General features: G+C 35.7%; 2 protein-coding genes and 1 long non-coding RNA gene across 3 annotated transcripts; 1 reads left to right on the top strand and 2 right to left on the bottom strand.

The window, feature by feature from the left end:
- Positions 1-4,220: 4,220 nt before the first annotated feature.
- On the bottom strand, positions 4,221-5,662 carry LOC130052409 (uncharacterized). Its single transcript, XM_056157296.1, has 3 exons — positions 5,553-5,662; positions 4,824-5,010; positions 4,221-4,409 (listed from the first exon to the last, which is right to left on the bottom strand). Exons 1-3 carry the CDS (start codon positions 5,587-5,589, stop codon positions 4,259-4,261), a joined length of 375 nt encoding a protein of 124 aa, XP_056013271.1. The 5' UTR covers positions 5,590-5,662; the 3' UTR covers positions 4,221-4,258.
- A 3,216-nt stretch (positions 5,663-8,878) lies between these two features.
- On the bottom strand, positions 8,879-9,537 carry LOC130052410 (uncharacterized). Its single transcript, XR_008800757.1, has 2 exons — positions 9,308-9,537; positions 8,879-9,224 (listed from the first exon to the last, which is right to left on the bottom strand). It is a non-coding gene; the product is annotated as an uncharacterized LOC130052410 (long non-coding RNA).
- A 1,578-nt stretch (positions 9,538-11,115) lies between these two features.
- Positions 11,116-26,939, top strand: LOC125680663 (tetraspanin-9-like). Its single transcript, XM_048920362.2, has 7 exons — positions 11,116-11,240; positions 16,118-16,342; positions 17,518-17,592; positions 21,479-21,592; positions 22,583-22,777; positions 23,424-23,507; positions 25,444-26,939. The coding sequence occupies exons 1-7, from the start codon at positions 11,175-11,177 to the stop codon at positions 25,507-25,509; spliced, it is 825 nt and encodes a 274-aa protein (XP_048776319.2). The 5' UTR covers positions 11,116-11,174; the 3' UTR covers positions 25,510-26,939.
- Positions 26,940-27,216: the final 277 nt, after the last annotated feature.

The following is a 27,216-nucleotide window of genomic DNA, read 5'->3' on the forward strand; positions in this document are numbered from 1 at the left end:
TACATGGATTATGCAAATAAAGGGAGTTTTACTACTACTTAGAGTATTTTCGACAAATGTATACGTACATCTCCGGTCCTTTACAGATATTACGAGTAGGCCCAGGTAAATAGTCGTCCGCATTCGATGCGTTTTCATGGCGAGCATACATGCCATTTTTATAAGTACAGTAGTATTTATGTCTTTGCCTTTTACTTGAAGTAATTGTGAATGGTATACACATGTAGATTGTATACTCTTTGCTTATTCCATTTTATCAATAGATAAAAGATGAAATATTTCTCCGCATTTTTGTATCGTTGTGACATATTTACTGCAAATGTACGCACGTTCACGTAAAGAAAAGACATTCTATATATATTTATCCAAATATATATATTTAGAATAATTTACTACTGTATGATATGTTTATTATAATTTTGAGCACTGCGTGGTGTTCCAAACGAGATTTCATTTCTTCTTGATGTCCTATAAATTAGTATCGGAGATGTACGTGTTATCTGTCGAAGCTACCTGCACAGGTAAATCGAAGACACTGATGTGAAGTGAAGCGTAGCAAAGCTCGTCCCCTTATATGCCATGCGAACCCTGATACATATAACAATAGAAATTCCAACTAATATGGCGGATTAGCAGAGAAATATATCGGACATATAGAATTATACCATATTTATTAATTCATGTCAGCTTTAATTAATCGTGTAAAGTGTTGAAAAGTCTTACGTTTTGATATTGCTGATTTTGGAAAGGTTTTGCGATTTCAAATTTACACAATGTTCTTTACAATTCACATTTTGATTTACACAACTGTCACAATCAATTATCGGTTTTGTAAATATCCTTTACTGACCCTCGTTGTTTCTCTACGTTTTCTATGAATTTATCCTGTGTGGAGCCCCAATTTTCATAGTTTCTTGCAACTGCCAGCATCCCAAACCCCAAACCAACACCCGCAAGGTTATTTTTATTTATACTTCTTTCACCAATGCCATATGCAAATGTTTGAAAATTTGCATATTTCTATAGTAATTTAACGGAATAAACCAAATTTAAAGAGCAAATAACTCTTACTAAAGGAAAAATAAATCTTACACTTTATCGCGGAGCGAATAACATGATTATGCCGATCTGAGCTACGCAGGATTATTAACAAGTTCTTGACAAAATAGCATCTCCAGGCGGGGTAAGTTCACTTTGATTTTTATTGAAATATCATAATTTGCTCATTGTAGTTTCTGTGTAATTTATTTGAAGCCTAATATTTTATAAATTTACGGACCATCGTTGCCACGTGTTCATAGCTAGAATTAAGTCATTTTTATCAGAATTTAACTCAGTCTTTGTTTAATGTATAGGAATACAGGCGCGTTATTTCATGAATACTGCTATGTATTATGAAGAGTACTACTGTTATTACTGTTTGCCGTTCTTTACGGTGTGTAAATCCATGTATATTTTGAGTGTCAAGAAAGCACTCTGATATTTATATGACTCAACATTTCAGCATTTCGCAAATTCTATGGTCGTTATAGCGATCTATTTCGTCAATACAACCTGTCATTGGGTCAAATGCTGTCTGATGTGTTTCATACCAATTGCTAAGCCGTTCTTGGCACACTGATTTTGACTGCGGATAACTCCGTTTACTTGATCAGGATATAGGGCTCACGGCGGGTATGACCGGTCAACAGGGGATGCTTACTCCTTCTAGGCACCTGATCACACCTCTGGTGTGTCGCAGGGGTCCGTGTTTGCCCAACTATCTATTTTGTATTTTTTATAGGAGTTATGAGATTGATCACTGTTCGTTATCTTCACCTTGCATTAGGAACATAGTCATATTGTGGCTGTGTAAGCTTTATTCTTTAAAGGCTTATCAATAATGCCAGGACGAGGTTCCCGACATTAACTGCGCCAGTAGTGGACAGGTACAGACGAGGCTCTGGATATTACCTACTTCCCAGTCAGACCTGAGGATCAGGATCCTGATAACTGAAAGTTTCCGTATGTCGTAGTGGAGGAATCTCCAAGTCGACTTAGCAGCATGTGGTACACGTGGAACGGTCGTCATATCATTCAGTCTAGGAACAGAATTCATGTAAAGTGGGAAACGGATACAGACAGGCAACAGAAATAAAGCAGGGCCACATTCAAAGGATATAGACACTTAATCATCTATACTTAGTGTATTATATTGATGGTTGTATTGTAATTAGATTTATATATATATATATATATATATATATATATATATATATATATATATATATATATATTGATATATATATTGATATATATATATTGATTGATTGATCGAGATACAGATATTTTATCATAAATACAAAGCACTAAAATGACCAACGACACGAGACCAGCTCTTTTGGATCAGCTCTTTCGACGAATAAGGGATGTCCTAATTCGCTCCTCTTTTAACATTGATTGGCAAGCCTAAAGACCAAACAACATGTAGTCTGCGTTGTAAATACGTTTGTAGATTAGTGTAGTTGTGCTAGATGTATTTATATGTAGTTTTTGTTATTATTCTCTGTTGATATTGGCCACCTTATGTAATTCTTTTCGTTTGTCCCGAAAATTTGACAATCTGGTTGTTCATGTCGTTGGTAATTTTAGTGCTTTGTATAATTTTTTGTATTTGACCTTGTATCCATGTTGTGGACCCGACACTTCCTGGTATCGGGTGTTGTTGAAACTTAGTGCTTTTATATATATATATATATATATATAAGCACTAAGTTTCAACAACACCCGATATATATATATATATATATATATATATATATATATATATATATATATATATATAAACACAATTATTTTTCCGAGTCGGCAGAGGGCCCAGGGATCGACATCAACGGTTGTCCGATTGCCCGAGGCAAGTGAAAACTCAGTTTGGACAAGTGAAACTCGATACACACTTGCCCGAAGGGACAAGTGATTATTTCAGATGGAAATGTGATTATTATAATAATTTTGTGTTAGCTTGATGAATATCAAATATTAGAAAGTAAATTCCAACTCCGTATATTTTTTCTTTTACCCAATCGTCAGTTTGTTTACTATCGAATGTCTATTGTAATAGATCATGCCGATCTAACTCTATCAGTAAGTCGTTCCAAATAGCATGAAGTATCCGACGTACGACGTATCTTATAACCATGTTTGTGGGGGAAATGGCGGCTTCACATGCAACTGTCTCTCTGGGTATTTTAGTGAGGTAAATGCTCAGAAAGACGATAAAAGAAATGGCAATTTTGAAAATAAAACTAAATTAGAGTTAAAAAGAAAATGTGAGATTCAGGTAATGAGTGACAATCCAAATTTTCGGGTTTAATTGACACTGATAGCAGTATGATCTGTACCATTGTCGGAAATCTATGCCAGCTATTGTCAGTACTTTGTATTGTTTTTTACTGGTAATGCAATTTAAAATATCGATAGCACCCGTGGATATTTTATTGAATTTTTGAATAAAGACTAATTTGTTGCACATATAAACCTTTTTTGAATTGAAATAATACATCGATCATTTGAATCAAATGCATTCATCAAAACTTTGCCCAATCCCATGTTGCGTTCCTTGTCCGTTGTTTTGCAGTGAAAACAGAAAAGATCTATTTTCCCTACAATGATCATTGTAATTTTCTTATCTATAACTTTGAATGACACTATTTTCATCAATTCCGTTCAGCTACAGTAATGCAACTTTTATGGCATAATTTACACTAACAGGTATAACCTCCTACATTTACGAAGAAGAACTCTGGGACGTAAGGGTTAATGTACGAGTATCGCTCCATTCCTTAAAAGTAATGAACCGAGACCCCGAAGGGGCCGAGGTCCATTGCTTTTAAGGAATGGAGTGATACGAGTACATTGACCCACTTAAAATCCACCTTTGGTGGACCCCTTGCTACTAAACTTTGTGCATTTTAATCATGTCTTACGTTTTTCATTCTTTTGTTGCATGCATTTATATCTACTTGTATAAAGGTTAACCTACTTTCCGAACACTCCATTCCTGAAAAATAATGGAGTGTTCGAACAAAAGAATGACGTCATAGGTGGATTTTAATATATTTTAGTTGCTGGCTAGTATACAACATTTCACATTTAAAAGTAGCCAGTTACTAAATTGATAGGTAACTTAATCGATTTTTTCACGAAAACAACTTTCGATTAGATAAAACACAAAACTCTCATTGCCTCCAATTTTCATTGATTTATCTGATCAAATCTTTTATTTGGAACAACAACAAAAGTTTGGCCCACAGTGAGTTGCTGTACAGCCGCGAAATCCGTATTTCCAGGTGTTGATCCATTTGGTGTTGGGTGTGTTCTTAGAACCCCGACTGGCATATATATGCAATGTGTTAATGCATCGCGGTCGACTGTTACAAAGATAAAGCATTAGTACATATTAAAGGAGTGCGTGGCATATGTTGCTTTGTTGTAAAACTTATATAAAATCAGTATAAACTATAAAAGTAATAATTTTCTTTGATGCAGACTAAATACTTTATCTAAGACTTTCTATTTTTTTTTTTATTCTTCATGCTATATTACAATCAATAAGTAGCAACTGCTCTTTCACCAAACATCCGAGTTTAGAACATGAAGGCAGTGAGCCTTTGAGAAAGGAAAGTGTTTCGCCCACGATTAAGAACCCTGCGAATTTTGAGCTGAATCAGTTGCCTGTTTCGTATGGTACTTCATCTGAAGTAGGTGACGTATGAAATAATCTCACTGAAACGTTAACACGCTTTTATATATGTAATAAGATAATGTTAGCATATATAACTTACAGAAAAGCACCGCCCGAAACCTTGCCCATGTTAGAAACAGACCGACAGATGTCAACACAAGACCGTCCACTCGAACACTTGCGAGGAATCGCTGCAGTATAGGAATTATCCGGAGCTAATCCCACACATACTGCGGTAGCAATTTCGTGATCTTCACCATAGATGCCTACAATATGATTCCCCACGGCTGAAAGTAAGGATAAAAATGTATCTGATCAGTTTCATGGTCAAAAAGACTGAGTGTGACAGTTCTTATATTGTAGTTGTATACTAAATGTGTGCATATAGTGGGGAGAATGAAAACGTATACTCTCCAATTGTAATACTGAATACAGGGTTATTTTAGCCCCGTGTTATTTTCGCCCTTTTACACTTGTTGACGGTTTCGCCTCGCTTTGAATTCGTCCACACTCAGTTGTGTTAAAAGAGAGATAATGGAGAACGGTTTCGCCCAGTCTTACATTCGCCACTGACAACGATAGCGAAAAGGGACAAAAATAAAACGGGGGCAAATTTTTCCCTGTATACATACTACAATAGATATGAAGGTTATATTTGAATTGTTTCGGTAAACTTTTCATTAGCGTCCCAAACGAGTTTTAAACAGGATTTTGATTTAAACTGGTTTGCTATTTCATTAGGTCTAATTTGAATTCATCTGTCGACGCATCTAATGTCGAAATATTTCGATAAGTACATGTATTCAAATGACGAAAATTTGACACTTACCTAATGCCAACAAGGAAAACACCACTGAGAGTTCCATGAAAGCTGTATGTGGATTTGGATCTGGTCACGACCTGCTATGTGTATGATTAAATATTAAGTTGTATTTATAGGATATTTGTGACATGAGTGAAACATTCTCGAGCGTGACGTTAAGCAAGATACAAATCAATCAATCCACATTTCAAATAATTTGTCTGTGTGGATCATGTTTCCAAAACACATGGCGCATTTCATCCATTGTCCAAACTTTGTATTTCCCTACGCACGACACGTACATATGTACACCAACAATTATTGACATGAACTAAACACACGAAGGAACATCTGTATGCTGAATAGAAATAGGTTACGGACTATTTAGTTCATACACCCTCAAAAGTTGCGTGTAAAGTAGACGTATTCTTAATGTACCACATTTCTTTGTCAATTGAAAATTGCTAAATTTCTTATCTAGATGTTGCCTTCAGGTCGGGCAAAAAGTATTGAGTTATATCAAGTGTACCACAAGGTTGTTGTCTTTGTTCAGCCCTATTATATATCTTTAATGACAATTCTATATCATGAAACAATATATTATACACAAGAATACAAAATTTATATCAGAGTAACACGTATCCATGGAAACACCAGAGGTGGGATCGGGTGGCTAGGAGATCCAGAAGTTTACAAACAATCCTTGTTAACCGGTAACATCCTTCGTGAGTCCTGTTTCTCGATGAGATAAACAGAGTAATACTAAGCGGAAATCAGAAATAATTTTGGATAACACGATTAACGTATCATTTCAAATGTACATCATCCACAGTCCTCCACGGTATGTTAACCGATGGGTATTGGATTGATTGATTGATTGTATGTTGTTTAACGTCCCGCTCGAGAATATTTCACTCATATGGAGACTTCACCATTGCCGGTGAAGGCTGCAAAATTTAGGCCTATGCTCGGCGTTTATGGCCTTTGAGCAGGGAGGGATCTTTATCGTGCCACACCTGCTGTGACACAGGACCTCGGTTTTTGCGGTCTCATCCGAAGGACCTGAGTATTGGAGTTTAGGAAAGGGGGATATGAATTTTTTTTTGGCTCTTTTTGGACATATATTATCATATAAACAGGATGTTACATGCAACTTCAATATTTCAGCAAACATGTTAAACACTGTGTGAAAATTAATAGCAATATTGTACAATTACTTTGAAGATAAAGAGAGACTAGTATATGAAATATGCATAACTAATTCATTTAAGGAAGATACATCTTACATTGAAATTATTTTGTCTTCTATCGTTTTCCATACTTGGTTATAATAATCAAGATTTCTTCTGCCACAATAAATTGATTTTTTAACAAACAGTTTTCTTCTCAAAAATTGCAAAAAAATATATAAAGAAGGACCACTGTGCCCTGTATCTGAATTAAACACAAACTGTATATAATATTTAGAAAGCAGTATACAATAATTCAGACTTTCACACTTTTCTTCATAAAATCCTAATATTATGTCTCGATAAGAGATATCATTTATATAAGTAATGTTTAATCTATTCCACTAAGTTTGGAAATGCTTCCAATAAGTACCAACATATTCACAAAAGTAAAACCTGTGCTCTATTGTATCTAAATTTCCACATAATATACAAGAAGGTAATGTTTTAATTTTCATTGCATACAGCAATTTGTTGTGTGCTAAAAATCTGTGAATTAATTTATATTGAAAAGATTGTAATGATGTTTCCATTGATATTGTGAAAGGTAACTTGTAAATACTCTCTAACTCTTGCTGTGTTTATTTTGAATCAAAAATATTTTCCCATTTTGGTATACATGTTGGTAATTCTGCTATACTTTCCATCAAAATCCAGTAAAAATCTTTACAAGTCATGTTTGATATGGGACTCCTATTACCATTGAAACTCAGTATAAGCGTATTTCTATTTATAAAAGAATTATCATTTTGTCGAATATGCTTTCTCCAACTGTAGGGTATTGCATTTCTTAAAATATATATGATATGAATTTCATAATATACTTATCTGCAAAGTTTGTAAATATATTTGTTAATAACAAACTTACGTCTATCATATCAAAATCCAAAGGAACATAAATCGATAGTGATCCTTGAAAATCATTTTATAGTACCATCCTCGTACGAATTACTCAAAGTACAAACATTTTCCTTGAAAAAAAAAAGAACCACATCCGATTTTTTGGAAGGGATAATATCAGCCCCGGAGCTCTCCTGTTTTTTAATTCGACAAACGCTTTATTATAATCTCTCTCTCTCTCTCTCTCTCTCTCTCTCTCTCTCTCTCTCTCTCTCTCTCTCTCCAGTTCTGAAGAAGTCTATAATTAACAAACATATAGTTCATATACTATGGAATCACTCAAATTCGTGAGATAGAGAGTACCTAGGAATTCCGTGAAAATTTAGAACCCACAAAACATAAAGATCTACGGTAGGAATAGTGAATTTCAAAACGATATAGGAACTTCATGCCGCTTATTTGCTCTGGCCAATTTACGAGTCTTAGTAATAGTTTGTTTTAAATTTAGATTGACAGATATTTGTGTAAATACCCCGAACCCATTAGAAAAACATCATTCAGTACGTATTCATGATGTCTTTGTAATGGTCCATGGGGATCTGGGTTAGAATAGGTCCTCAGTACCCCCTTGCTTGTCGTAAGAGGCGAGTAAATGGGGCGGTCCTTCGGATGATACCGCAAAAACCGAAGTCCCGTGTCACAGCAGGTATGGCACGATAAAGATCCCTTCCTCCTCAATGGCCATAAGCGCGAGCATAGACCTAAATTTTGCAGCCCTTCACCGGCAGTGGTGACATCTCCATATGAGTGAAATATTCTCGAGAGGGACGTTAAACGATATTCAATCAATCAATCTTTTTAATGTCCGAGGTCAACATACATTTCTGCAACACTACGTAGAATCCCAGTCCAGAGTTAGAAAACATTACACATAAAATAATAAGCAGGCTAGGGGTGCGCTATCAACATACTGCATTTCAAAAGATAGACGATCATGTGCAACCGAATTATTTATCCTAAGAATATCATAAAATTTCAAATTAAAATGATATATTTACATTTTCAACCGTATTCTCCTACATAACACTATTACAAGCAATACGTATTTATCACTGCATAAATCCACTACGGGATCAACAGAGGTCACGGCTGTGCGTATGAACATTTGTTAAAAGTAGGTAACAGGTACTACTTTTACTAAGGCAATACACATCTAGCAATCGCTCTCACTTACTACAGAAGTCTATCAATACATTTATCAATAAATGAAATCAACATCACAAAATGTATTTATGGTTTTATTTGTATTGCAAGCAGTGGACTTACATCAATAATTGATCAAAAGCATTTCTGTAAACAATGTCTTACTAATAATGTATGTCTAAAATTTCGTCTGCTACAACATCAGTGAACTTCACCCGTGTCATCGGTGATGCGGAACTGTACCTACTGCTACACGATGACATTAGGCTTTAGCAAAAATGTCATTCACAGGATGTATGGCCTATAAGTCGTCAAAGTGCATTAAGACCTACACACCGCACTGCCTCCGTGCCACAGCAGCCAATAGGTGATTGATGTCGGTTTCCAAGTTTATGTCGGGACATCGAAGCGAGGCGTCGTTAGAAAACTATTATAGAAATTTATCGAGTCAAAAGAAGCGTTCAGTGAGCTCATGTTTGTCAACAATTACATATCCAAACCGTCCCTTACCTTCGTGCATTTCCACATTCTCTGCGATGTTCAGTTCTTTCCGGAGATTCATCTGAGCTGTGTTCTCTGTCCTATCTATAAATGATTTGCCTACACCTGACGACTGCTGCCCTGTTCTTCATGTTCCTCCACTTCAGTCTTCTGTTAACACCGTAATATCCACAGAATATCTATTAAAGTCGGTCTTCAACGTTTTCACTTCAAAAGTGAAAGCTCATCACAACTGTAAGTGTAACCTTGCGCACCCCGTTTAAATCATAATTCCCCCACCCCCTAAAATTAGACATATGAAAGAGTTTCCCATAATATACTCCCGACTTAATGTATATGTTGATATACTTGCTTTCTACCGTCATAATAATTAAAACAGTACTAGTTCTTCATTTGATGGAACTTTGTTTTGTGTTGTTGTCATTTTGAACATCTATGTCGCTTCGTTGTGGAGGTCAACAATTTGAAATGTATGGAAACGTGTTGTTAACAAACTTCAGCAATTTTACCGATCAAAAATGTAAATATAAGTAATAAGGTATCATTTTAATATTTATCGGGATATAAATACGGGTTGGTACGTGATCAATTTTCCCATAAATCCCTTTTGGGCTTTACGGAATTTGATCACGTGACCAACCCGTATTTACACGTATATCCCGATAAATATTTTAAAATTATACCTTATTTCTTAAGTAACTTCCATTATAAAACAACATTAAAAAGACACATGTGAAGTATTCAACATATTTACTGAGATATAGGCAATCAAAGGTTAAAATAACATTTCAATGACATTACAAAAATGACGTTAATCGTTCTCGGAAACAATAGCAATTTTCACTTATTTCTCGTGAAATTCTTTACATGTTGTGTCCTTGTTAATCAGCTTTACGTTAAAGGGATTGATTCACGATTTTCCTCCAAATTTTGTTTTTCACTTTAAATGATCAATATCTACCGTTTAATATGTTTAAAAGGTTTCACACACACACAAAAATGAGGTTATTCATCATGACGGAAGCTCATCATATAAAAGAGTTTATTATTTGTTTTGAAAACAAAGACTGAGGTGTGTTATTGTATACGGGGTTTTGAAAATAAATGGATATTGATCCAAGTTTATTATATTATATCACATTTCAAGTATACTTTAGGTAAAATGTATTTTTTTGAAATTTAAAATTTGTGATTGTACACAATGAAGATGCTTTAAATTACAAAATTGACGTTTCACTGGTTGGTTGGTTTACATAAAAACACTCAGTACACAGAATCAAAGCTAAAATACCACTCTAATCCCTGCATTCAGATGGTCCAGATTTTGGTTGTCAACATTAAATGGGCTATATTTTTAAACATCAAAAATGAAAAAAAAGAAAACCGTTTTTTTTTTCGAAAAACTTGAACCAGTATATCGATTGATAATAAACCGCATTTGATAGAAAAATTGTATTCTCTCTCAATCTCAAAAACGGATGTCCCGTTTCACAGTAGGCACGCTAAAGAACCTTCACTGCTCCATGACCGTAAGCGCTGAGCAAAGGCCTAAATTTGAACCCTTCACCGGTCTTTGTGACGTCTCCATATGAGTAACCTATCGAGAGGGTCGATAAACAATATACAATCAATCAATCAAAGTGTTATAAAGGAGTGACTTCGGTATTGTGATACGCATTTTTCCATGTACATACATATTACAGGATGGCTATGAACGTGACACTCAAATAAGCTCACTAAGGGTGTAAATCTCAGTTAGGAAAGGTTTATATTTTTAGTTTCAGGGAAAATCTTGTTTATTTATAAGGCAAAATAATATGAATCATTGTCATGCGTAAGACACGTATAGGATACGTCATCCATAGAAATAAAGAAGATGGCGATGGACTGTTGCGGGCGGTTTGGAAAGGTGTTTTTAATATCCATCAATATTATTTTCTTGGTAGGTAGTATTTATCACCTAATAACATTTCTAATTAGACGGAATAATCTAATACTTGTCTCAGTGCGGCATAAATGATGTAATAACGAGAAATGATAATGTTAAAACGCTGTCTTTGCAGAGGGTGAAAAACAAGAACCGTGTAAGCCTTGAAACAGTAGAGTGCACTATTTGGAATCTGATGTTTATATTCATCATGATTTTGTCATTTAGGGAAAATGTTATTGTTATTGGGTTGTATATATATAATAATATGACACTAGACTGCTCTGCAGTACTAACACGGAGCTGACGGATAGAGAGAGGAGGGAGGTTGCGGGAGTTTGGTTGAATATTTGTAACAGTTTCTTGCCATTTTGGGGTCTTTATATCCCCCTTTGTAGCCAGAAAAGGTACAAACGTAAATCGCACCCTCATTTAGAGACTTTTCCGGATCCACCACTTTTCTGTATTGTTAGTAAAGAATTACCGGGTTTGAAGTATATCTATTAAGGTGTCTTGATGTCCTTATACAAACTTCCCGTCTCTATTCACGATGAATGTACTATTATAACACTAATTCAAAAACACATTCGAAGGAGTTAAGACGACCAATTATTTATTTTCTGTCTGTTTTGAAAATAAACCACATTTAATTTGGCAGTTCTATTACTTTAATCTAACATCTGTTTTCGATTTTATAATAATTTCCCACAACCTCTAATTGCCCATTTCCCTTTTGGGGATAATTTCATATGCGACAACGTACTGTGTGTCAAAAGGAAGAAAAATTTAAGTGTACAACCTCTTAATATTCACCACATTATGGGGGCAGAGAGAGAGAGAGAGAGAGAGAGAGAGAGAGAGGGTGGGTGTTAAAATTCGGAAATTTGTAATCATTTGATCAGTTGTTAGATTTTTCTGGAACCAAGAGATTTAATGAAATAGTAAGACGGTGTTATATAAACAGGTTTCTATCACCCTTGAGGCGACACGAAGGGGACTCGTTGTCCGTCTGTGTATCACACCTTAAAACCTTGTAGGTCTATGTATTGCACCTTAAAGCTTTGTAGGTCTATGTATCTCACCTTAAAACTTTGTAGGTGATGGACTGATATGCTATGGTTTTAGTAAATATTTGCGATTCTATTTGTTAATAACAAATACCCTAACAAGTTATCAAATGTGATATAGTCTCTCGTTTTGAAGAGTGGTTACAGCAATTTTTCAAAATATTGTTTAAAGAAATATATAGTTCACTTATTTTACAATGCGGCCCACAGTATAGCGTATTTACAAACACTTTCAATATTTTACAGCATTTAGTATACGAAATTCACAATTTTCTGACTTCAAGAAATCATTATTAAACGACGTCGTTGAAATTGCCATTATGATATGATATATGTCTTTTAAAACTGCTAATTGACACATTGAAAAATACAGACGTTAGAAATTGAACCACGTTAAACCATAAAAATCATACATGAGTTCTAGGGACGGTTAATTTTGTGGAGATCCGGGTTAGAAACCCTAGGTTGTTCATGTAGAAGAAACGACTACATTGGGCTGTCCTTCGGATGAGATCGCAAAAATCGACGCCCATTGGCACGATAAAGATCTTTCCCTGTTCAAAGACTGTATGCACCGAGCCTAGGCCTAAATGTTGCAGCCCTGTAACATTATTAATAGCAAGCACCGCATTGTTCTGATTCCACCTTTGACCCCCATTGATTTCCAAATTGGCGTAGCTTAATGGTTACCATGCGCGTGCGCGGTTTGCTCTTGCGGTCCCTTGAAGTAATCTTTTTCTTCATTATTATTTTAGCAACTTTAGAATGATTGAATAATTCAGTTTTATTTATATTACGTTTTCCACATGAATATATCCGACATACATAAAAACAATAGTATCGCTTTGTTCGTTACCTGGGTCGCTTATTACTTGTACCTTTTCGCACGAGTTTCTTCAATGTATGCAAAGTAAAGACAAAGGATGGTGGCAAAATCATTGAAAATAACCCCTAATAAAATCATAAGAAACGCACAAAGTCACTTCCATTTCCATTAACCTTGCTTTACCGGTATTTTCTTTAACTTTGACAAAAAGCTTTTTCAGTAAAATTTAAATTTGACTAAATATAATTGCATGTGTAGGGGTGGTGGTGTTGCTAAACAGCTGCTGATTTGTCTTCCATGGATTCGTCAATGACTTAACCCGTCCACGCCACTCACTACAATTACTTTGCAGGCTCCACAAGAATCGCACAGATTTACCAAAAAATGTAGCTATCATTTTCAACTTAACCGCATTCTAAGAAAATTAAATCTAAATGTATATTCAATATATATAGTAAGAATTGACCTGATAAAATAAATAAGAATAGATGTATTTAAATGCTGATCAACAGCTGTTTGAATTTGTCTTCCATGGATCATCATAAATTTAGCCGACCCATCATAACTGCTATATTCACACGACAGCGCTGCTGTCTTGCCTCCGCTTAATACGTTCTGATTGGCCAATAGCCCATCAAATCGTCTCTCGTGGGGATCCGGGATAGAATAAGTCCTCAGTACCCCTTGCTTGTCGGAAGAGGCGACTAAATGGAGTGGTCCTTCGGATGAGACCGCACAAACCGAGGCCCCGTATCAAGGCCGTAAGCGCCAAGCATAGGTCTAAATTTTGCTGCTCTTCACCGGCAATGGTGACATCTCCATATGAGTGAAAGATTCTCAAGAGAGGTTAAACAATATACAATTAGTCAAATCAATTTGTTGAAACGTTCCAGCAAATGACATCAACTCCAAACTTCAAGGTATTTCAGAGTAATTGTGAATTGATTAATCAAATTTGATTCATCCATGAGAGCAGACGCTTCAGGACAGACTTAGATAATATTTAAAGTAAAAAATGACTTTGAACTTTTAGACGATTCAAATCTTCTCTGATCTTTATCATATTATGCAATTTGCTAAAGAAATTATGATATGTGTAGGTTTACTTTCTCCTGAAGTACGTAATTCGATATGTGCACATGTATCAGCGCACGCTACAGGAACTACTACACGTGAACCATATCATCCTACCAGCGATATACAATTGTCTTCTTGCCTGATTCATGTAATTCGACACTTGTGTTAAATTGCTTTTATTCCCTCCTCAAAATTGAAAGTTGTGTCTCAGAGTTCCTTCGGTTCTCGTTCACAGATCATGTCTATTGACTAAATACTTTACAGGCATCTAAAGAAATCGTAGATTTGATTGTTTTTTATCCCGTCGAGAATTTTTCACCCATACTGAGACGTCATCAGCTATAGGTGAAGTAGAACAAATATATATTGATGCTTAGCGCTCAGGGCGGTAGGAATGAGGGCTCTTTTTAACGTGTCAACACCTGCCACGACACGCGACCTCCGTTTTTTAAGGTCATATCTGAAAGACCCGAGATTCTTGCTTCTAAATGCCGAGCGTTTGGCGAAGGAGCAATCGCTATATATTTTAACGTCTTAGGTTTGACTCGGTCATGGCACACGCGGGGCTCGACCTCACGACCTCCCGGTTGCGAAGCGAACGCTCTATCACTGAGATACCGGGACCGGTTTTTGTATATTGGAACTTATATACTAGTTTTCTTCCTAGTGTTCGTGGGTTTTTTTTCTTTTTCATACAAATACAGACAGGTACAAGATGAGGTAATTTTACAAGGTTCCTCTACTTTAGACAATAACAAAGATGAAAGTAAAGCTTGCATATCGCTGTCTTGTAGAGTCTGGTTACGCTCATATAATTTTAAAAAGTCAAATATAGAAGAAGAAAAAAACTTCTTAAAATGTTGGATTCTGAAAGCAAAATACATACATGTATCAAATTGTCAACGGAAGGACTAGAGATTGTTTTTTATATAAAAACAACAACAAACAAATGTCTCCCCAGCTCCCCAAATTGGAAGTGCTCCAAATGAAACCTCCTCCCCTTAATGTACTGCATGGTATGCAGGAGAAAACATGAGAAGGAACATAGACATTATGAATTCCGAGAAGCCACATAGGAGAAGTGTTCACAAAATATTTTACACCCTCCCTCTTCAGTTTCACTATAACTTTACGGATAACAATTGGATCCTCCTGTCCCTGCAATTTGCATATCTGCAAATGGCATTTAAGTATTGTACAAAATTTCAAATTTCAAGTCTATCGGATAAGTCATGTAGGGGGAGAAGTGTTCATATAAAGCTATTCTAACATTTTCCACCCTCTTAGATGCAATATAGCTTTAAAGGAAAAAATTGAATCCTCCTGTCCCGACAATATGCACATCTACAAATGACAATGAAGCATTGTACAACGTTTCAAATCTATCAGATAAGCCAAATAGGACGGAGAAGTGTTCACATGCTATTTTACATCCCCCACCCCTCTTATTTCCACCATAACTTTTAGGAAAACAATTGGATCCTCCTGTCCCACCAATATGCATATCTACAAATGACAATAAAGCATTGTTCAAAGTTTCAAAGCTATTAGAAAAGCGTTCACAAGGTTTTGTGACAAACAAACGGACAGAAAGTACAAAACAATATCTCTCCCCCTGAAAGAGGGACGATACAATTCCACTTTATTAGGAATTTTTTACATGTAAAATATCAAACCATAAATATCAATGTGAAGTGGTACATGTACGCGGACCTTTTCCCTGATCATTACAAGATTCTAGTGTCCGACAGTGTCTTCAATACAGGGTTATCATTTGGGGGGAAAAAAGAACTAAATGGTGCTTGATTTATAGGAATATACAAGTCTTGTCGATATTTATATTTTCATTTAAATTTCTAAAAGGAAGTCAGTCATTATAACGACGTGATATTCCTCCTTAATGTCATCCATTCTGCTTGTAGTTACTTGGTATAGGATTATCAATAACAGGAATACTCGCCAGGATCAACGCATTACCCAACGAAATTTTACCTGCTCTAGACACAGTGCAGGTGGCTGGGAACAATATGGCGGATCTCTTCAAAAATATTTCTATCCTGGTGGCTATCCTCGGGGCTTGCGTGACGTTGGTAGCAGGTTTAGGACTCTTTGGAGCATGTTGTGAAGTGAAGTGTTTGCTAATTACGGTAACTCCGTTGATATCGTTGGTTTTTAGATCACCTGAGTTACTCAGGTGGCCTTTTGAAATCAATTTGCGTCTTCGTCGTCCGTTAACATTTGAATATTTTAAACTTCTTGATAACTATCGTTCCAATTCTATTCAAATTTGATATGAAACATTTTTGATACAAGGCGAACATAAATTGTAACTTCCAGGACTCCTGCAACCCGGGACCTTAGGGGCGGGGCAAACACCGCCAAATATTGACCAATTTTCAAACATCTTCTACCCTACAACCACGCATATACAATGTATAAGAGAATCTAAATGCATGGTCATATCACACAGGAGGACCTCTACCAAAATTGTGAATTTTATTACCCCCATGGGTAGAGGTTCTAACTCCAGAGCGAGACCAAACTTGCAATTGGTATATAGTGTTTATGTGTAAAACACTCAAATAGCATCTTCTTTAGTGTTATTGATACTAAATTGAAACTAAATGGATATTTCAAAAGAGCAGGTAGGCCTTTACCAATATTGTCAAATTTGATGATCCCAGGGGTAGGGGATTTTGTATTAGGGTGGGGCCAAACTTGGTTTATAGTATTAATGTGTAAGTTTTGCTGATACTGTATAAAAATATAAATGCATACTCAGGAATAGCAAAAAAGGATGTACAAAAATTGTGAATTTCACAACCCAGGAAATTGACTCTAAGGTGGGTCCAAATTAGTCATATCTTTTAATGTTTTAATGTTAAAACACCTACTATATTATGCAAAGCCTTTCATCAGTGTATGCACTTTTGAGAGCATTAGGTTTTACGAACACATCTTGTTTTATACTGGACATTAGAATTTAGCTTAGATATACAGAACAGGATTTTTTTTCTAGATTTCATAGCTCTTGGGAGTAGTGATACACTAGTACTCAGGTGACCGATAAGGCCCGTGGGCCTCTTGTTTATGTTTACATTCTACTTTCATTTCTGTCCAAATTTTCAGCCATTAAAGTAAACGTACTATATTTATCAAGATTCATACGTTCATTGTTCACAACTGCAGTGCATTCATGAAGAAATGCTTATCATTACAATCTGTAAAAGCAAAAACAGAACCACATCTGAAATGGAAACAAAATGAAATGAATTCTTTTGATAATAACGTACATTCTGTTCATTTTCCCTTTTGCTGATAGTACGCCATCCTAGTGTTGATCTTCCTCGTAATGAAGATTGCAGCCATAGTGGTCTGGTTTCAATTAAAAGACGAAGTAAGTAAATAGTCTTAAAACCTGAGAAATGTATTGCACGCACTCTCTAATTTTGGCAACGTAGCCAGCATATTTCCTTCAGTTCAAAATATAAACTGGAATAGGCTGTGTAAAATGTTGGGGAACTCTGATTGAGATTTTCATTGATTAGGTTCAGAACACCGTTATATTTCATTAGTCCTTGTATCGTGGTGAATGATTTTATAGTTACGATTTTGTGAATCTCTGTCCTAGTCCAATCCACACAGTGTAACCTAAACCTCAGTCATATACAGTGTAACCTAAACCTCAGTCATATACAATGTAACCTAAACCTCAGTCATATACAATGTAACCTAAACCTCAGTCATACAATGTAACCTAATCCTCAGTCATTATACAATGTAACCTAAACCTCAGTCAGTGTACAATGTAACCTAAACCTCAGTCAATATACAATATAACCTAAACCTCAGTCAGTGTACAATGTAACCTAAACTTCAGTCATATACAATGTAACCTAAACCTCAGTCATTATACAATGTAACCTAAACCTCAGTCATTATACAATGTAACTTAAACCTCAGTCAATATACAATGTAACCTAAACCTCAGTCAATATACAATGTAACCTAAACCTCATTCAGTGTAGTTCCGTGGGGATCCGGGTTAGAATAGATCCTCAGCACTCCATGCTTGTCGTAGAAGACGACTAAATGGGGCGGTCCTTCAGATGAGACCGCAAAAACCGAGGTCTCTTGTCACAGCAGGTGTGGCACGATAAAGATCCCTCCCTGCCCAAAGGTCATTAGTGTCGAGCATAGGCCGAAATTTTGCAGCCCTTCACCAGCAGTGGTGACGTCTCCATATGAGTTAGATATTCTCGAGAGGGACGTTAAACAATATTCAATCAATCAATCAGTCAGTGTACAATGTAACCTAAACCTCAGTCAATATACAATGTAACCTACACCTCAGCCAGTGTACAATGTAGCTTAAACCTCAGTCTATGTACAAGGTACCCTAAACTTCACTCCATATACAATGTAGCCTAAACCTCAGTCATATACAATGTAACCTAAACCTCAGTCACTTTACATTGTAACGTAAACCTCAGTCAGTTTACATTGTAACATAAACCTCAGTCAATATACAATGTAATCTAAATCTCAGTCATATACAATGTAACCTAAACCTCAAGTCATTATACAATGTCACCTAAACCTCAGTCATATACAATGTAACCTAAACCTCAGTCAGTTTACATTGTAACCTAAACCTCAGTCCATATACAATGTAACCTAAACCTCAGTCAGTGTACAATGTAACCTGAACCTCAGTCCATATACAATGTAACTTAATCCAAAGTCAATATACAATGTAACCTAAACCTCAGTCATATACAATGTAACCTAAACCTCAAGTCATTGTACAATGTCACCTAAACCTCAGTCAAATACAATGTAACCTAAACCTCAGTCAGTTTACATTGTAACCTAAACCTCAGTCAATATACAATGTAACCTAAACCTCTGTCAGTTTACATTGTAACCTAAACCTCAGTCAATATACAATGTAACTTAAACCTCAGTCAGTATACAATGTAACCTAAACCTCAGTCAGTTTACATTGTAACCTAAACCTCAGTCAATTTACATTGTAACCTAAACCTTAGTCAGTTTACATTGTAACGTAAACCTCAGTCAGTTTACAATGTAACCTAAACCTCAGTCATATACAATGTAACCTAAACCTCAGTCTTATACAATGTAACCTAAACCTCAGTCAGTGTACATTGTAACCTAAACCTCAGTTATTATACATTGCAACCTAAACCTCAGTCATATACAATGTAACCTAAACCTCAGTCTTATACAATGTGACCTAAACCTCAGTCAGTATGCAATGTAACCTAAACTCAGTCAGTTTACATTGTAACCTAAATGTCAGTCAGTATACAATGTAACCTAAACCTCAGCCAAGATACAATGTATCTTAAACCTCAGTCAATATACAATGTAACCTAAACCTCAGTCCATATACATTGTAACCTTAACCTCAGTCATTATAGAATGTAACCTAAACCTCAGTTCATATACATTGTAACCTAAACCTCAGTCAATATACAATGTAACCTAAACCTTAGTCAATATACAATGTAACCTAAACCTCAGTCAGTATACAATGTAACCTTAACCTCAGTCAATATACAATGTAACCTAAACCTCAGTCAATATACAATGTAACCTAAACCTCAGTCATATACAATGTAACCTAAACCTCAGTCCATATGCATTGTAACCTAAACTTCAGTCCATATACATTGTAACCTTAACCTCAGTCATTATAAAATGTAACTTGAAACTAGATCAATTTGATGTCAAATCTAAAATTAATGATAAGAACATATTTTTGTTTATAGCAGAGCTTAGGATACACAAAATACATGTGATAAAATGTTCACCAATGTCAAGTAAAGCTACTGCTTTATTTTGTTATTTTAGGTGTTTCAAATTTTTATAGATGTGATTTATTGTTGAGAGGGGTGGTTTTCACCAGCCATATTAAGTCATTCATTTACAATCGTGTTCTAAAGGTACTTTTAAGCATTGACAGTGTAAAAACAATTCTTACTGTCAAGTTCCAAAAAGTAGAAGATTATTATTGTACATGTATCATAAGTAATAACATTTTGTCTTGTAATATGTATGTGTATCAAAATATGACAAGATTTTTCTAATTTGAATTAAAAATTACCTCTGGAAAATCATTATGCTAACATATCTTGCTTTTAAACATATATGTACCATCCTTGATATATATACCATACTTAATGAATTTTCAAAAGCATTGATTTACAGAATTACTGTATTAACTTATTACTTATATTAACTGTAATTAGTTATTCGTCGCTGCTCACGTTTTGCTACATTGGCTGGAATGTACATGTTCTTGGTCTATTAATTCATTTTTAATAAGCAAAAAAGACTCACATAAAATTTTCTCAGTTTTCTGGTATAAACGAGTCAATTTTTTTATCTTCTGCGGTACCATCAGGCCATAACATCCAAACTTGACGCCAGTCATTATTGTATTCGAGGCCTTCTAGAACGGGTAAGTCCCTGACTGAGGAGATATGTGTTTAAAAATCAAGGTTTGTTTTTTTAAAAAAAACATCGTTCATGAATCATTAGATCGGGAAACCCAAAACTTGATCGCGAATGTTCTTACATGGTGATTATGTAAGATTGTGCAAACTGTAACTCTGTGATCATAGCATTTTATTCAAACCATGACCATTGATGAATTGAGTCAAAACAGTGATTTGAAGTTTTTTCCACGGGAAATAGAGGATTTTTTTTAGTTTTATTCCTACGAAAGAACAAAAGTACAACTTGTCAAATTAATTTGTCAGACACTTCCTGCAATGGGGTGGGACCACAGTAAGTGTTACATTTTTCACATTCATATATTCTGTAAAAGGTATTCCTCCAGATTAACATGGGTTCAGCGTTTATGGAATTGGGAAGAACATTTTCTTGGGTCACACTTAATTAGTATTGATTTACAAGATACTTCCCTTTTCAATAAATTCCCTTAAGAACATTCAAAATGGGTGAAAAAAATTATTAAAGAAACGATCAGGTTAAATCAATATTGCAAAATTATCAACAGTGATCGAGTTAGCATAGTGGTTAGGACGTTCGGTTGCCCCGGGTTCGATACCAGTGCCACAGCAAACCTAAGACATTTAACCTTCTCTTTCGCCAAGCCTCCGAGGAATATACGGGCAGATCAGAAGTCTGATTTTAATTAGATTGAAAAGTTCTTGTTTAAACATTCTTTGTAACAGTGTTATGTAGACCATAGGAACTTATTGTATGTTATAATTTCTTTTCAAATTCAGTTAAATCCTTCGACTAAGGATAAGTTACTGGAGGTACTACAGAAGAATTTCATAGACGATTCTTTAAACAGTACCAGCAAAATATCCAACGCATGGAATCTTGTATTTCTGATGGTACGTCAACATTTCCGTTTATTAAGAATGTGTGTACATATATGTATTTTAAGAGCACATACAATTGAAGTACGTATTTTTAATGGTACGTTAGCAATTCTTTGATGAAGGATGTGCGTATTTTTAATAGTACGTTAGCAAATTATTTGATGAAGGAAGTACGTATTTTTAATAGTACGTTAACAATTCTTTGATGAAGGAAGTACGTATTTTTAATAGTACGTTAACAATTCTTTGATGAAGGAAGTACGTATTTTTAATGCTACGTTAACAATTCTTTGATGAAGGATGTGCGTATTTTTAATGCTACGTTAACAATTCTTTGATGAAGGATGTGCGTATTTTTAATGGTACGTTAACAATTCTTTTTAAAAAGAGGTATAACACACCAATACCATCTCTCAACTGATTCGATACGCAAGAGCTCGTTTTCCGTATGATCAGGGCAGGCTACTGACAAACAATTCGATATTACAGGGATTTCAATAGTCTCATATAGAGTCAGCATTTCGCAAATTCTACGCTCAATAAAATGATCTAGTTTGCCAATAAAACCTATCATTGGGTAAAATGCTGTCTGACGCGTTTCATACCGATTGTTAGGCCGTTCTTGGCACACTGATTTTGATTACAGATTACTCCGTTTACCTGATCAAGATATGGGGTTCACGGTGGGTGTGACCGGTTGACACAGGGGGTGCTTACTCCTCCTAGGCACCTGCCCCCACTTCTGGTATATCCAGGGGTCCTTGTTTGCCCAACTCTCTATATTGCATTCCTTCTAGGAGTTATGAGACTGATCACTGTTCGTTATCTTCGCCTTTCTTTATAATGATATATATTCAATAGAACCGAAACCTTTAAATTCGTTAGCATCTTAAAATTACTTTTGATTCCATCAATGATTATGGTTAAAGTTACATACAATACTATTATGATGACACATTTTTACAACAAAATACAACAAAATGTAATTTATGTTTTCTTCAGTTGGATTGTTGTGGCGTGAATCCTGTTGAAGGGAGTACAAATGACTTTGACTTGACTCCGTGGTGTACAACTAATGGTACCTGCCATCGGACAAATGCACAGATACCACGAAGCTGCTGCAATGGAGTGGATGAAACCAACTTTACAAAGGCTTCTCGTAGTTGCTTCTTCAACGTCTCTAACTACCATACCCAGGTTCTTTTCTAACTTTGCACATTAAACAATTTAGTTGGCTCTGCACTGTGACCAGTCGTGGTGTTACACACTAAACAAAGGTTACCAGTCAACAAGGGATGCTTATTCCTCCTGGACACCTTGGGCACCTTTGTCCAGGGGTTCGTGTCTGTCCTACTCCTTTATAGACATTGAGAGATTACAATATACAAATACTTATTCAGCTGGGTACAAGTCTTACAGTCGTGGCAGTCCCAAACATTAACCTAGGATAGTGATTTTTATGCCGGTTAGTGGTACACATTAAAATTACCTTTACAAGAATTTGTATTTTTTTTAATTCCACTTTGACGTGACCGACAATCTTAACAAAATTCCTTCTTTGTTTGAATTTTTTCGTTCCCGAGCACTCATAAACGTACAAAATTTAATATGTTCCTAGAAGTTCAGGTTATTATGTAACATATCTGATGAACTTATGGAAAGCCGCGAACAATTGCATTCACTGCGGTTATACACACTAATTGCCCTTTCCTTCCATTTCAGGAACAGCTATTGTTAAATCGGACATTACGTATATAAGTTCCGATGTTTAGGGTGGTACCAACTGACGGACGGCCAACTTTGTATTTTGTATATATATGTATGTCTTCTTTTACTTTTACAGGGTTGTTTTGAGAGACTTCAAGAGCTGATAAAGACTTATTCAACACCTGCGATTGGTATCTTGTTTACGGTAGTCATAATCATGGTAAATATACAATGTCCAAATGCAAAACAAAAAACATTCAATGACAAAAGTCTTCAAGATCTACATACCTTATAAAAATAAAAATCTCAAACGCAGGTACTCAGCAAATGCTCTCAACCTTTCCAACTGGAGGCGTTCAAGATTCAATTTCCAATCCCCGCGATTTAATCAAATCTTCTAAGTCAATTAACATCGGTAGTGAATTTTCAATTAAGGTCGTTCTTTCCACACCGATTTTGACTACGGATTACTCCGTTCACCCATTAGAGAAAAAGGGTTCACGGCGGGTGTTACCGGTCGACAGGGGATGCTTACTCCTCCTAGGCACCTGATCCTACAACTGGTATAACCAAGGGTCCATATTTGCTCTACTCTCAATTTTGTATTCTTTAAAGGAGATTGGTCACTTTTCATTGAAATTATCTTCACATTTTCATTTGCTACGCGCCCGGCATCAGAGGCGGAAGTCACAGGCCTTCACATGAAAAGTGAAGATAACGAACACTGATCAATCTCATAACTCCTATAAAGGTGAAGATAACGAACAGTGATCACTCTCATAACTCCTATAAAGGTGAAGATAACGAACAGTGATCACTCTCATAACTCCTATAAAGGTGAAGATAACGAACAGTGATCAATCTCATAACTCCTATAAAGGTGAAGATAACGAACAGTGATCAATCTCATAACTCCTATAAAGGTGACGAAAACGAACATTGATCAATCTCATAACTCCTATAAAGGTGAAGATAACGAACATTGATCCATCTCATAACACCTATAAAGGTGAAGATACCGAACAGTGATCTATCTCATAACTCCTATAAAGGTGAATATAATGAACACTCTCATAACTCCTATAAAGGTGAAGATAACGAACAGTGATCACTCTCATAACTCCTATAAAGGTGAAGATAACGAACAGTGATCAATCTTATAACTCCTATAAAGGTGAAGATAACGAACAGTGATCAATCTCATAACTCCTATAAAGGTGAAGATAACGAACAGTGATCAATCTTATAACTCCTATAAAGGTGAAGATAATGAACATTGATCAATCTCATAACTCCTATAAAGGTGACGAAAACGAACATTGATCAATCTCATAACTCCTATAAAGGTGAAGATAACGAACACTGATCCATCTCATAACACCTATAAAGGTGAAGATAACGAACAGTGATCTATCTCATAACTCCTATAAAGGTGAAGATAACGAACAATGATCAATCTCATAACTCCTATAAAGGTGAAGATAACGAACATTGATCAATCTCATAACTCCTATAAAGGTGAAGATAACGAACAGTGATCAATCTCATAACTCCTATAAAGGTGAAGATAACAAACAGTGATCAATCTCATAACTCCTATAAAGGTGAAGATAACGAACAGTGATCAATCTCATAACTCCTATAAAGGTGAAGATAACGAACAGTGATCAATCTCATAACTCCTATAAAGGTGAAGATAACGAACAGTGATCAATCTCATAACTCCTATAAAGGTGAAAATAACGAACAGTGATCAATCTCATAACTCCTATAAGCAATACAAAATAGAGAATTGGGCAAACATGGACCCCAGGATATACCAGAGGTGGGATCAGGTGCCTATACAAAGATTAGTAGGCATCCCCTGTCAACCGATCACACTCGCCGTGAATCCTGTATTTTGATCAGGCATATATTAAAATCGGAATTTTCTTCATCTTCAATTTGATTAAGATAGTAATGTACATTACAACATGTTGCAGATTCCTTGTATATCTAGCTTCTATTTGATTGTTAGTCCTGGGCGTGCCAGTGGGTCTTATGACGTTTTCTTTCTTGATGAAACTGAAAATTCACATGGTTATTTTCTTTAGCTCTTGACTGTCGTGTGTGTATTTCGTTGATGAAATTGATTACTTACTTCGTTATTTTTATAGCTCTTGGCTGTCGTGTGTGCCTTTGTCCTATGTAACCAGACGGGGTCCAAGTCTAACGTAGTGTAACTTCCATTCTGCATTGAGGAGGATAGCATAAAGAAGAACAGCGAATCCCGGAAATAAACCCTTGTGTTTAGAATGAAATCAGGTGACATCGCATCAGAACCATCTTCACAATTGAGTAGTGGGGGCTGTGTATGTACGTGGGACCGGTTTATGTACAGTTTTAACTACCTTACTGGAATAAGTGACTCTTTTTATAGTGATTCAGGTGATTTTTATGATTGAGTCCTTGTATGTGCAAGCTTAAGACTTTATGAGTAAATGTGGAGAATGTTGAAATAGCAAGTTATCATTTTCATCATGTCTGTCTGAAATGTGGACGTTTGAATTAATGGTTGACATGTATCGATCTAGTCCATCATCCTGTGTCGGCTTTTGAACATGTTTATGTATCTACAGAGTCAATGTCAACGGAGAGGACTTAATACACACACACACACACACACACACACACACACACACACACACACACACACAATATATATATATATATATATATATATATATATATATATATATATATTTCTGCAGGTCATAACTCTGTTGTGGATATGATCGTCACTTTCAATCAATAAAAAACTCAGACATTTAGTTGTTCAGAGTTTTAATGAAAGATTCTCTCGTTTCCCCGTACTTTCTCAATTTTATACGTCATTCGTAGATGATTCGTATTATGGTACATGTATGACGCAGTGTGTCTGTCCGACCTTGTGAGTAACAAACAGTATTGATAAGGCTAAGATCGTCAAACTTGGTACATATGAAGAAAAAAACAACATAATCGTTTGTCAAGGTCGTGGATCAAAGTTAGTAAACTAATGAGCAACTCTATAGGCAGAAAGAGAGCTACATGTATATATATATAGGAGAAACGGTAGTAATAAAACTAAGATGGGCGAAACGGTAGCAATAAAACTAGATACTGTAATCAAGATTAGAGGAAGAAGTCTAATGTTTATCAAAGTTCATGGATAATTCTATAAGCACAAAACAATATAGGTGGTAGTGTTTATTTGTGCCTTTCTGTTGCCTACAATGTATGTTCATTTGCCAGCACCTTATGAGAAAGATAAGACTTGGGTAATCAAACCTAATACACACGCTCCCCATGAAGACAGTAAGGTGCTTGTTATATGTCAAGGTCAGTATCATTGATAAACATAACGAAAAACAGTGCTATTAAGGTTGGGATCATCAAACTTGGACAAGTTAGTTACGCCTGTAAATGCAGTTCGTGTAGTTTGTTCAGAAGTTTGCTTTAATAAAAAAAAAATGCTTGAGATTTTGCTACAGGTGTGAATGTTTATGAAAATTATATGATTTAATCTTTTGCACGTTCATTTGTCTTTACTCTGTCTTACTTTTTCACATTGCTATAGGTTCTGTTGTTGTATTGAAATTCTTACATGTAATAAATGCCAATCTGTTATTTTTATTATTGTCCGATTCAATGATGCACGCTAAGTTCACTAGAACTCTACATCAGAGTGCAAGTAACACTGCTACAAACCGCATCAAATACGATCTGACCTTGTGCATAGTTTGATTAACATCATATGGCGGGTGTGACCGGTCGACAGGGGATGCTTACTCCTCCCAGGCGCCTGATCCCACCTCAGTTATGTTCACTCCTTCTAGGCATCTGAAATTCTTGCCTCAAAAACCTGAAACCACCGTACATGTACAGCTCGTTTCTATGAATCTGCCTAC

This window comes from Ostrea edulis, chromosome 2 (genome assembly GCF_947568905.1).
Source record: "Ostrea edulis chromosome 2, xbOstEdul1.1, whole genome shotgun sequence".
Classification (NCBI taxonomy): Eukaryota; Metazoa; Mollusca; class Bivalvia; order Ostreida; family Ostreidae; genus Ostrea; species Ostrea edulis.